General features: G+C 39.5%; 1 protein-coding gene across 1 annotated transcript in view; it reads left to right on the top strand.

Moving 5' to 3' along the window:
• Positions 1–13,052, top strand: part of PRKAR2A (protein kinase cAMP-dependent type II regulatory subunit alpha) — a 120,192-nt gene that overhangs the window by 76,535 nt on the left and 30,605 nt on the right. Inside the window, exons 3-4 of the mRNA XM_054033827.1 lie at positions 2,103–2,155; positions 5,068–5,151. Coding sequence (XP_053889802.1) covers positions 2,103–2,155; positions 5,068–5,151 — 137 coding nt within the window. The remainder of the gene's footprint in view (positions 1–2,102; positions 2,156–5,067; positions 5,152–13,052) is intronic.

Below are 13,052 nucleotides of genomic sequence, written 5' to 3' on the forward strand. Positions count from 1 at the left end.
AGAAATGACCCATACCTGCCGATAGCGGGGGATCAAGGTAGGGCAGCAACATCAGAAGATGTTACTGAACCTGCTTAGTCCGTGTGAGCATGCTCAGTACAAGCCAAGTGGCAAATTGGGGGGAGGGGGCTCATGACCTCACATGCTCCTCCCACGCATTGCCTCTGCTTAGCTCAGGGGGGTTCTCAACCTTTTCTTTCTGAGGCCCCCTTCAACATGCTATAAAAACTCCAGAGCCAAGCAGGGGTAGGGGAGACTTGGGACTCTGGGCCAGGGTGGGAACTCTTGGGCATAGGCCTAGTTTGACTTCTGTTTTGGGGGGAGGGGGCATCACCTCCACCCCCTGACTCACCTCCGCAGGCCACCCACCTGTCTGGGGCTGTGTGCCGGTGGCTGCTCCCCGAGGGCTCTGCTGGCCTCGGACCCGGCCAGAGAGCAGGTCCTGAGGGGGCCTGGGGGAAAGGAGGAGGTGGGGGGTGGAGCTGCCCCCAGGACTTCCCCACTCTAGGTAAGGCACTGCAGTTTGGGGGGGCAACACCCTTGTGCTCCCTCAACTCTTCCCATGGGCTCAAGGTTTCAGCCCCCCCTGCTCCTGGCTGCAGTGGAGGGGGGCAGGGGTTTCAGCCCCGCACTCCTCCTGGCTGCAGTGTGTGGGGGTAGCTTGGGGTTTCAGCCCTGCTGCTCCAAGAAGGTAGTGGAGGAGCTCGGGGTTTCAGCCCTACCACTCCTGGCTGCAGGGGGGGAGGGGGAGTTTGGGGCTTCAGTCCCCCCCTTGCTCCCAGCTTCAGGCCCCCCCTTGCTCCCAGCTTCAGGCCCCCCTTGCTCCCAGCTTCAGGCCCCCCTTGCTCCTGGCTTCAGCAGGGGGACGGGGGGAGCTCAGGGTTTCAGCCCTCCCCCCGCATCAGTCCCATGGCGGGGGGGCGGGCACCAGGGCTCGGGAGTTCAGCCCCACACCATTCCCTGCTTGGGCACTGGGTTTCAGTGGCAGGGCCCTGCGGCCCCCCTGAAAGGGCTCGCAGACCCCAGGGAGCTGTGGCCTCCTAGTTGAGAACTGCTGGCTTAGCTCAGAAGATACATTATGGGACAGTGCCCGCATACTGTGATGATAGGTGCATGAGACACAGAAATAGTCTGTGCCCAAGGAGAAATGGGGCTGCACAGGACACATGGGAAGGACTACAGCTCTGGGGGCCAGGCTGTTTGAATGTTATGAAATGTTGGACTCTGAGAGGTGGGAGTGCATGTGATAGTACATACCAAGAGTTGATACTTACCCATCTAGGTAGTTATTAGTGTTAATACTTACTTAAAAGTTGGGAAATTCTCTACCGCCCTCCTCAGAAAAAACACCTGAACTTTAAGATGGATAGATTCCATATTCCACCCCTTCTTCTCCAAGACAGACCATAAAAAGCAAATTAGTCATTCAACAACCCATCTATACTCCACTAATCAGTTCCCCTTTTCAATCCTGCCTACCTGCTTTCCATGACTCACAGCCCACATCTTCACTCTCTCATCCTAAGCCACCATCTTATAGCCTTAATGGAGACCATATTTATTGGTTACATTTTGTGTTTTATATATTAATAAAGGGTTTGTGTGAATCTATAGTTGTTGTATGTAGTTTTGAAATGTATGTGGATGAGGGGTCGTGGCTACAAGATGGTTTTTCCTCTAATGTTTAGGGAAAGTTTTGTGAATGGATCTATGTTCATGATCATTATAAATGTGGTTATAAGACATTGCAGAATTGAAATCTGTATGTTTTGATTAAGAGCACTGTATTTATAATTTGAAGGTAAGCTGGTTGGTTTGAGGTAGAGTTTTAAAAGATAGTTTTGGCCAATGTGGAAGACGCTTACTCAGTCTTTTACGTGCCCCTCACTTTGGTGTCTGGATATGACCATAATGTATCTACTCTGATGATAAATAGGATTTCATCCTTTGGCACTATGACCTATTCATACAAGAAATCACTTTAAAAACAAAAGTGAAATATAGAAAGGCAAATTTAGAGGGAAGGAATTGAAATTTTATTTGTCTTATGCTCAAGTGAAATAGAGCTTTTGTGTAACTTTTTTCTTCTTCTTCCTATTAAGTTTGTGCTGAAGCCTTCAACCCAGATGAGGAAGAGGAAGATACAGAACCAAGGGTAAGAATGGGCAAATCACATCTTGCATAGTCTTTTGCATACGTTAATGTGCATATGAAGCACATCATCCCCTTGTCAATTCTACATTTAATTCTGCAAAATGAAATGATTACTGAAAAAGCAGAATTATTCTGAAATGTTAAGTCTTTGTTCTGGACGTTCCTTTGGGCATTATGGGCTTTAATTTACAAATTTGTTATCCAAAAAGATTTTAAAATTGTAGCTAGAGGCCTACCATCTATATGAACTTAAATATTTCCCTTTCTTAATTATCTGCTTAAGTAACACTTGTTCAGACAATTCCTGGAGCACTGGTGCTAGTGTGAAGAATTAGTGAAGCTTTAGCACAGCTCTCGTGTCTGGCTGCCTAGAATACCTCTCATGTTTTTTACTGCCTTCCTTATCAAAGCTGGTCTGGGAGAGCCTACCTGCTGCTTGTATTGGAAATGCTTTGTTGAAATGTGCTTGAGCCTATAATCACCAATTGTTGTATCTTTTTAAATGCAGGGAATTTATAGGGATTATTACAGTTCCGATATTGTAATTGTATTTCTCGAGGGCTACTGTATGTAACAAAATCCTGGTTGATAGGGATCGATATTTCCTTTAGGGACTTGTACTTCTGGAATGAAGCTCAGTTGCCTTGTTAGTCTCAAGGACATGTCAGATTTTCAATATTGTGAAAATCTATAGCCAATTTAATTTATTCTAAAGGAGGAGATTCTTTTAAAATATTTTATTACAAAATACTGAAAAATAGATGATAGGTGTCTCTAGTAACTGCAAATATGTTTTTGAAAAGTGGATTCATTTTATTGTGTTAGAGCAGGGGGGGTCATGACCACTCAGGGTCGTGAGGTTATTACGTGGGGGTCGCGAGCTGTCAGCCTCTACCCCATATCCTGCTTTGCCTCCAGCATTTATAATAGTATTAAATATTAAAATGTGTTTTTAATTTATAAGGGGGGTCACACTCAGAGGCTTGCGGTGTGAAACGGGGTCACAAATACAAAAGTTTGCGAACCACCATTTTAGAGGTTTTGATTCCTGAGTAGTATTTTGACTTGTATTGTTTTTACATCAAGTTTTTCAGTGTTCTCATTCTTTTTTATTTAATGGCTAAGTAATGGTGCAACTTTCTTTCAGAATCCTGGCTATCTATGTGGTTAATTTCAATCAATTCATCCTCTTATCTGCTTACTATCCAATTTTAACCCCCAGTGAATTTACTTGGATTTTGTTTTCATTATAATGAATTATTTTAGTGAAGAAATGAACATTTGTTCTCTTTATCTGGGAAGACATCATCTGAAGAAAACAAAACTAAAAACTTCAGTTTTTCTTGGTTTTTGTAGTGACATCAGATGAAATTCTGGTATCACGTTTTTTAGATGATTTACTGGTGGTTATGGCCACTAGAAACATGTATCATAAGATTTCTGTACTGTCTAGGTATTTCTAGTACGATCCCCACAAAGGTATCTGAGTAGTATACCATGTATTTTGGATCTCATCAAGATTTTCTGTACTACAGATACTTTCAGTGGAATTTAAGGCTTACAAAAAAATAAAATTTCAAATTCAATTATTGTCCATATAGACCCCACTCTCATGTGCATCTGCACCAAAATCTGAACCTTCTAGAAAGTTGTGGCCATTGGGGCTGCAAATACACTTGCTTGTGGAACCAACACTTACTGTGAGGCTACATACGTTGCTATTGCTGGGATACCCTCTGTTCCTCCACCTTCTTGTTCATTGCTTTCTTGGCTATTTTTCTCTAAAAACATGGTTTACAGTCTACTTCTATACATTTAATTTTAATTTAATTAATACTGAGTTTAGAAAAAATTAAATAACTTTTGTTGTTAGTAGGCTGTGCGGATCTACTGGACAAACTGTTGTCATCTGAGATCTCAGTTTCCTTTTTATAAGCCCATCTCTTAGGATTGAATGGATGACTAATTTTCACTGGTGCAAGGGAAAAATTTTAGTTGCTGACCTCCCATGCTTAGTGTCTGAAAGTGCCTGGGAAGGGTCATTTGTCAGGGAGAAGCTCCTTCTGCACTAGCTTCACCTCTCTCATTCTCATAAAGGTCATGGGTTTCTTATCCAGCTCTTGCTCATACGAGGCAGAGAGTTCTCTGGATCAGACATGGTCACTGCAGTTGAACTGGTGGCTGGTCCCTCTTTGCTTGCCCAAGTTCTGTATTAGGAGAAAAGAGAAAACAGAACAGGTTAGAAGAAAAGAGAGGGCTGACTTTGTTTTTTTACTTGGAATTGTTTTCTTGTTCCTTTTCTTCCAAGTTGTTGGGGTGGGGGGTGGGGGTTCTTTTCCATCCTTCCATGCCATACTCTGATCTAGTCTCTTAGGCAGGCTTTGTGTTTCAGCTGCCTGAAGATCACCAAACAATTCAGAAGCGGGAAAGAGTGGAAAAGAATTCCAGAATTTAAAAATTCTTTTTTTCAAATAACTACTTTTAAGACATATAAATATCTCAAATGCTCTAGTTATGGTAAATCTAAGTGGAGCTGTTATGATGAGGAATATTAAAACAATAAAATAGTTCATTGAAGAGCAATAATGAAACAGCTTTTGCTCACTCAGTTTAATTTTCTAAATATTTGTGTATTTGTTTTTGTCTAGAAGTTCTTTAAAAATATCCTTTGTCAGAATATCAAATTTTTTTAAGTACGAGTTCCTGAACAATTATTGTCCCTATATAGATATTATTTTTTCTTTCACTTTTCTTTTATACATTATTTCACTTTTCATTCTTTTGAGGTTCCAGCTACATCAAGGCTCTTACTTAATGTTGTGATTCACATTAAGTGAGGCTACATACGTTGCTTCAGATTGTGATCAGATTTCTTTACTGCCATGACAGGTTTTGTTTTATTTTTCTTTGCAGGTAGTTCATCCAAAAACAGATGAGCAGAGATGTAGACTGCAAGAAGCATGCAAAGATATACTCCTCTTCAAAAACCTAGATCAGGTAGTACTGCTATAATGTTTGAACTACAGTAGTTTACCGTATGTATAATTACTAGCCATTTATATTGTTCTCAGTAGTGGAATATTGCAAAAGGAGTATTGTAGGAATACAAGGACATACTGAATTTGTATCCTGCAATAGCCTCCTTACAAAGGAGGATTCAACTAAGAAGCAAATATCCAACTTGTAAAAGGTTAAAGTAGAAATAGATCCAGGTAATAGCTTCAGTATTCTCTATTATTGTTATCTTCTCCTGATTGAATGGGGTGGAGGAGAAATTGTCTATATAAAAGAGGGATTATTGCTTTCTTCTCCTGATTGAATGCAGGGGGGAGAGGGATAGCTCAGTGGTTGTGAGTTCAATCCTTGAGGGGGCCGTTTAGGGATCTGGGCCCCCCCCCCCAAAAAAAAGCTGGGGATTGGCCCTGCTTTGAGCAGGGGGTTGGACTAAATGACTTCCTGAGGTCCCTTCCAACCCTATGATTCTATGAAAAGATGACTATGAAGAATTTATATTATTTCAAAAATCTAAACCCTCAAACTAGTAACAGAATATGAGAATATTTAAATTACAGTTGAATACATTTTAAAATAAAACACTAGCTAGATGGCATAAGTACTCTCCAGTCAAGTCTTGAGCTCAGAATCCTGAGCTCTCCTTCGTAACCATTGTTAATGTTTTGCCCTGAACCGTGACAGGATTCCAATTATCTTTTTGGCTGTTGGAAACCAGAGGGTAAAAAACGTGATTTCGTCAGGTAGAACTTGAACAGAATCGCTTCTTGCCCCTCACAAAAGAGCAGCACTGTCTTATGTAACAGGTTGGTTAGACAAGCCTTGGAAACCATTTGGTCTCCTCAAGACCAGAGCCATAAGGCTTTTCATAATATACTGTGAAACCAAGGTAGCTGAACAGTCAAAGGCCTGACAGCCTTATTGCTGCTGCTAACTTGAGAACCACAAAGAGCTGTTAAAAGAAGCAGTAGGAAAATTTCTGAACTCTTGTAGCTTTTAGGTTATGACACTTGAGAAGGAAACAGTACACTGAAGTATGAAGTGAGCCACCACCATCTCATGCAGAAAATAAGAATCTAAAATATCATTCCATAGCATGGTTGTGGATTGCCCAGAAACACTGTTGCAGTATCCAAAGTAGAAGCAACTGATATGTGATACTATGATATCTTAACAAGAATTTTATAACGGAATAGTTAGGCATTGTAGATCTGTGGTCTGACCTTCCTCAGCTCTTGTCTGTATACACTAGTTGCACTGGTATAACTTTCTTCATATCAGTAGGAACTGCCTTGTTCTGAGACCTCTTGTGCTCTGGGGATTCAGCATTAATAGTTCGCTCTCTTGTAGCTGCATGAGTTCAAATCCCTAGTGCAGACAGGCAAAACCACTGTAAGCCGTGACTTGCACTGGTGCAGTTCATTCTGCTTTGAACCAGTGCAGAAAATGGCTTATTGTAGCTTTGCTCACTATTGCTATCTTACTTTGTGATGACCGTGCCCACTATGTCAGATCATTCAAGTGATCATTTCCTTCACTCAGTAAAATTTATCCCATTGATATTTGCATACTAATATGCCAGTATTTTGACAGAATTCTCCAGTTACACACACAGCTGATGATGCTCACACTGTTTTTGTCATTGACTCTAACACTCCAGCCCATCACTTTCACAGTGCCAGTTTCTGAAAAATGAATTGTTTGCAGTCTGTTTTTGAGCATGTACATAAAGATCAAACACCAATCAATCTGTTTTAATTCAATTAAATATTTCAAGATTCTGATTACCATGATTTTTAGACACTCCCCCCAAGAAAATTGCATCCCTTTCTATTTTCACTAATGACAAACCCATTTTGCTAATGCTGCTGTTCTTATGCCAATAAGTGCTGCTTTGTTACCAGTGTACTTGATTCTCTTTTCCCTAAAATATGGTTCAGAACTTGGAAGCTGAATCTGAGGAAAATAGATTGATCAGACACATAGTTGAACAGAATTTGTTGGGGAAGAGTCAACATGGTTTTTGTAAAGGGGAATCATGCCTCCCCAATCTTTTAGAGTTCTTTGAGGGGGTCAGCAAATGTGGACAAGGGGGATCCAGTGGATATAGTATACTAAAAGTTTCAAAAAGCCTTTGACAAGGGCCCTCACTAAAGGCTCTTAAACAAAGTAAGTTGTCATGGGATAAGAGGGAAGGTCCTCTCATGGATCAGTAACTGGTTAAAAGACAAAAAACAAAGGGTAGTAATAAATAGTTTTCAGAATGGAGAGAGGTAAGTAGTGGTATCCCCCAAGAGCCTGTACTAGGACTAGTGCTGTTCAATATATTCATAAATTATCTGGAAAAAGGATAAACAGTGAGGTGGCAAAATTTGCAGAAAATACAAGATAGTTAAGTCCAAAGCAGAATGTGAAAAATTACAAAGGATTATCACAAAACTGGTTGATGGGGCAGCAAAATGGCAGATGAAATTCAATGTACAAAATGATGGGGTGTAAAAAGAGATCTTGGTGCCATTGTGGATAGTTATCTGAAAACATCCGTTCAATGTGCAGCAGCAGTCAAAAAATCTAACAATGTTAGGAACCATGAGGAAAGGGGTAGATAATAAGACAGAAAATATCATAATGCCTCTATATAAAACCATGATACTCCCACACCTTGAATACTGCATGTAGTTCTGGTCATCCCATCTCAAAAAAGAAATATTAGAATTGGAAAAGGCACACAGAAGGGCAACAGAAATGATTAGGGGTATGGAACACCTTCTGTATGAGGAGAGATTAAAAAGACTGGGACTTCTTAGCTTGGAAAAGAAACGACTAAGAGGGTTATGATAGAGGTCTATAAAATCTTGACTGGTATGGAGAAAGTAAATAAGGAAATCTTATTTACTCCTTCAGATAACATAGGAACTAGGGGTCACCCAATGAAATTAATAGGCAGCAGGTTTAAAACAGAAGGAAGTACTTCTTCACACAGTGCACAGTCAACTTGTTGAACTCGTTGCCAGGGGATGTTGTGAAGGGCAAAACTATAACAGGGTTCAAAAAAGTACTAGGTAAGTTCCTGGAGGATGGGTCCATCAATGGCTATTAGCCAAGATGGTCAGGGATGCAACCACATGCTCTGAGTGGTGCTAGCCTCTGTTTGCCAACAGCTGGGAGTGGACAACGGGATGGATCACTCAATGATTTCCTGTTCTGTTCATTCCTTCCGAAGCATCTGGCATTGGCCACTGTGGGAAGACAGGATACTGGGCTAGATAGATCATTGGTCTGGCCCAGTCTGGCTGTTCTTATGCTCTTAACTGAGCAACCTTAATTATGGCAGTTGTTAGGGCTCCAACACTAGAACAATGTGTGCGCTGAAGAAAATGATCAGGATGTGTAGGCAGATGGTGCAGGACGTCATTACCTCTGAGGGCACCTTACAAAAGGAGTCAAGCTTCTTTCCAATAGCAATATGAATGGTGGATAGCATTTGCCATCTTTTTCTCAGTCCCCTTGAGTAACTGAAAAATATGAACAGCCTGGGAAGAACGATTACAGAATACATACCAGGCTACACAATGTGTGCAGCATCTGCTTGTATCCAGTTCTGTATGTGGTCTCAACATAATGAATGGTCTAATATAAGTAAGCCAATCTTGCAAAACAGTCAGTCAAAACTCTGCTCTTCTGCCCTTTGTTGTGATGACTGAGGGAGTGTAAAACTATTTTTTATACTATTTATTTAGGAAGTTTACAAATTTTTGCCATGTAAATATCAGAAACAAAACTATCATTACAACAGTTACCTTGTGTTTAAAGAGACATTTTACAGAAGAAAGTAATCTGTTTAACAGAGTGTTACCATATTACAGAGTGAGCATCATTGCAACACCTATAATATGTTGTTTCTAGTGATTTTATTAAGTTGAGTGAAATCTCAGTGTATGCGTTTAACAGACCAGGCATGTCTGTCAAATGTTAATATTCAGAAACATTGAACAGGTATGGGGCGGGGGAGGGGGCTGATGGATGTACTTTGAGTATTGAATAAAATGTAAACAAATATCTAAGTAGCTATTTTGCTGGCTACGTAATTGGTGTGTTAAGTTTTCCATAACTACAACCTCCCATATTTTTTGAACCATTCTTCTGTGATTGGACTATTTTTCCTTTCTCTAGTGAGAGGCTACTAATAGCCAAGCAGCTACTAGCAGATAAGGGATTAATTCTTCATTTCCTCTTGGAAGCCACAGGAGGATTACCAAAGGATCATTTGGTAATAAATTTCCAACAATTTGTGATATTGGATTACAGATGGCATCCCAATACTCTGTTATGACTGGACATGTCCACTATATATGCATAAAATCTCCTCTTTCACCACAACTTTTCCAACATTTATCCCCATTAATCTCTGTTATTTTTTAATGTGACTGATGTGAGGTATCATTGAAACAGTATCCTCAAGAAATTTTCTTGTATTGTGCTAAGATCACTGGTCTTCTTTTCCGGATCAGACCCCCTTGGGGTAATTTGTCTATCAGCATCCTTGTCCCCAGCATGTCATAAATAGAGACTTTTTTGTTAGGAAAGCTGTCTGCAAAGATTGATATCAATTAGTTATATTTTTTGTTTGTGTTCTAATTGAGTAGACACCATCGCTTTATTAAAGTTTGTTTTCTGTATAAAACAGGTTTTCTGGAAAATCAAGAAACATAATGCCTGACTTGAAAGTACTGGTACCAAGGCAGAGTGGACCCAGTTAAAGTTAGTTTTGATCTTTAAATAAGTTAGAAAAGTTTCTTTATTGAATAACTGGCCAACCATGTATATTCTATCACTCTCCCAATCTTTTGAAGCTCTGGAGTTCACAATTTGCGTTAAGATCTGGCTTATTAGCAGTGGGTGCCATTGGAAACAGAAAATAATTTATCTTTTCTCTAGTTCTATCCCAACCTCATAGAGTAGCGTTTGATAAAGACTGTGTGTAAATTTGGGGAGGGCATGATTTTTTTTTTTAATTAATCTGTTGTAGCCTTGTGACATTTTCACTGCCACAATTTTCTTGTTCCATAAAGGGCCAGTGTTTGCCTGGGTAAGAGCACCCTCACTTCACTACTGCTTTGAGCTGGCTGGCACTATAGAATATTTGGAACAGCTAATTTATCCTGTTTAATGGGTCTGTACAAAGTATCTGCACTCACTCTTGGTCTCTTCTTATTCCACAGAATTCTAACATCCTGTGTATTCCTGCTAGGGTTTTATCTGGGGTAGAATCATAGAACCATAGGGTTAGAAAGGACTACAAGGGCCATGTAGTCTAATCCCCTGCCATTGTCGGTTCCATTGTCCTACTGGTCTTACGGTTCTTTTTTCCTAAAACTTCACAGAATCACATAAGGATTTTGAAACAATAAAGAAGTGCTTGGCAGAGTGTTCATTTTGACTATAGATATTCTTCTCAACCAAGACATTGCATACTTTCTTCAGCCTTCCAGATCTTGGTTTATTTGCTGAAGTAGTAGTTTGACATTTAAATCATAGAGCTCTTCTAGGTTGTTTGAGATTTGAATTCCCAGGTATCTTATATAATTTGTTGCCCATTTGTACCCAAATGTTTCTGGAGGAGTGACTTTTCAGAGTCTAGCAAATTAATACCTAGCATTTCAGATTTTGCATAATTTTCTTTAAATCCAGACACCTTCCCAAATTCCTGGATTTCTTTAGCAACTCATTTTAGGTAAATATTTGATTTATATCAGAATATTACCTAATTTGCATGTATTGATATTTTCTGATCTATTCTTGCAAGTTTTGTTGCTGTGATGGATTCATTGTTCCTTATCCTCTGTGCAAAAGGCACTAGGGGCAGTGCAAAAAGTAGAGGAGGCATTGGTCATCTCTGCCTGGTCCCTCTTTGTAGTTCTGATAGGGGAGATTTCACCCTAATAATTTGCACAGTTGCTTTTGGGTTGGTGTAAAGAGCAGTTATCCATTTAAGGAACTCTGGGGGCTAAAGTCCAGGATAGTTCTTGAAACAGAAAGCTTCACTCTATTCTGTCAAAGGCTTTCTCTGAGTCTAGTGATAACAAAAAAACCTTTTTTTTAAATCTAGCATTATGGATGATTTCAACTACTCTCCAAATATTGTCTTACATTTGTCTATCCTTAATGAATCCAGTTTCATCTGGATTTATATAAGTTGCGAGCGTAGACTGCAGTCAGCTCGCTAGTATTTTTGCTATAGTCTTTGTTGTGATTCAACAGTGATGCAGCTCCTATAGGCCCATATAAGGTAAGGTCTTTTGTGTCCTGAGGGAAAACAACCACAACAGCGTCTTTCATAGGCTGTAGAAGTTTTTCCCTTAACAGAATAGTGTTGAAGATATCTCTCAAGGGACCCACTAAGACGTCTATTTTACTAACCTGTCAAAAAATTATTCTTTGGGTAAATATAACTTTGCATGACTGGAGTACACATAATTGGCCAAATTCATCTCTTGTTTAACTCCAGTGATTTCAGTTGAGTTGAACCAAAGTAAATGTAGGCCCAGTACATCAATTGTTCTGTTTAAATATGTCTTCTAAAAGGCATAAGTTAGCTACCAAAACAATCATAATCAAAAACTAAGAAGCCAGTGTCCTTTGGATCACTTCTTGCAAGAATCAGAGTAAATTTTGGAGTAAAACCAATCCAGGTTCCTAGCAAAAATCCTTAATATGCTGCAGATCTGAACACTCTTGCCTGTGGAAAACTAACTTGCATTATGTCCCCACATCTAAAGCCATAGGGGAACAAAATATAAGTTCTGTTATGGGAGAGAATCCTGCAAAAAATGTGATCGTTTCACTAATGCAGTTGTGTTTCACAATATCTTGTGAGTGAGTTTGTAGAATCTTAAAATGCTGTAATGTATTGGGGATGTGCATCAGCTATGCTACTACTTCTTATTAAAAAGGAGTTGGAGTTGGTGAGCATGCACAGTATTTTAACCTCCTATGGCTGTTTACATTTTAGATTTCAGGATCCAACTATACTTGTTCACATTATCAACAAGCTTGAAGATTTTTTTTAAAGGCTCTGCTTCCTACCCCCCAAAATAAGGCACTGTTGAGCTTTAGGCGTTAAAGCATTTATAGCCACAATGCTTACATTTTTCTGACTTCTTCTGTTATTTAGACACACATACTTTAAATATGTGGTTAAAACAAACAGCTTTCAGGCTGAGACTGTCTTCTCAGTTTAAATACCGGGCGGGTTTAAGATGAGAAAATAAGAGATTTCTGATGAAAAGTCAGACAGCACTTCTAACATAGTGGTGCTTACAGATACTGCTGTAATGAGTCATTGTAAAACTAGTGTAGTAAATTTTAAAATGCATTAAGCAGCATAAACGCTGGATTAGGTGTGTTCATGAGTTGCATTTTGGAAATTTGTTGTGGTTTAAATGTAAAGTTAGCGTATCTGATAGTGGACAGAAATTACAGTGAAAGTCAATTGTCAGTGGTTTTAAGGATAACAAATATAGGAAAGAAGTTCAGCATTCATATAAGACCCTTAAATGGCACAGTGATAGAGACTGATGGTTAAATATGGTGCTGTTATGTACATAGATTTAGTGAACCATATCTTCAGCTGATGTAGATCAGCATGTCTGTATCAAAGGAACTATATCAGTTTACACTTGCTGAGAGTCTGGCGTTGAACCCATAGCAGTGGATTAAGCTGTTTAGGCTTGAACTACAAATCAGCATTTTTGTCAGAAAATGCAATGCAAGCAAACCCTGGAGATACTAAATATTAAAATAAAATTGAATTGTTAATGTCAAAATATTAAAATAACTCAAATATTCCTCTTCAGGATATGAAAATCCATATGCCTTACTACTCA

The sequence above is a fragment of the Malaclemys terrapin genome, chromosome 7 (assembly GCF_027887155.1).
Source record: "Malaclemys terrapin pileata isolate rMalTer1 chromosome 7, rMalTer1.hap1, whole genome shotgun sequence".
Taxonomy (NCBI): Eukaryota; Metazoa; Chordata; order Testudines; family Emydidae; genus Malaclemys; species Malaclemys terrapin.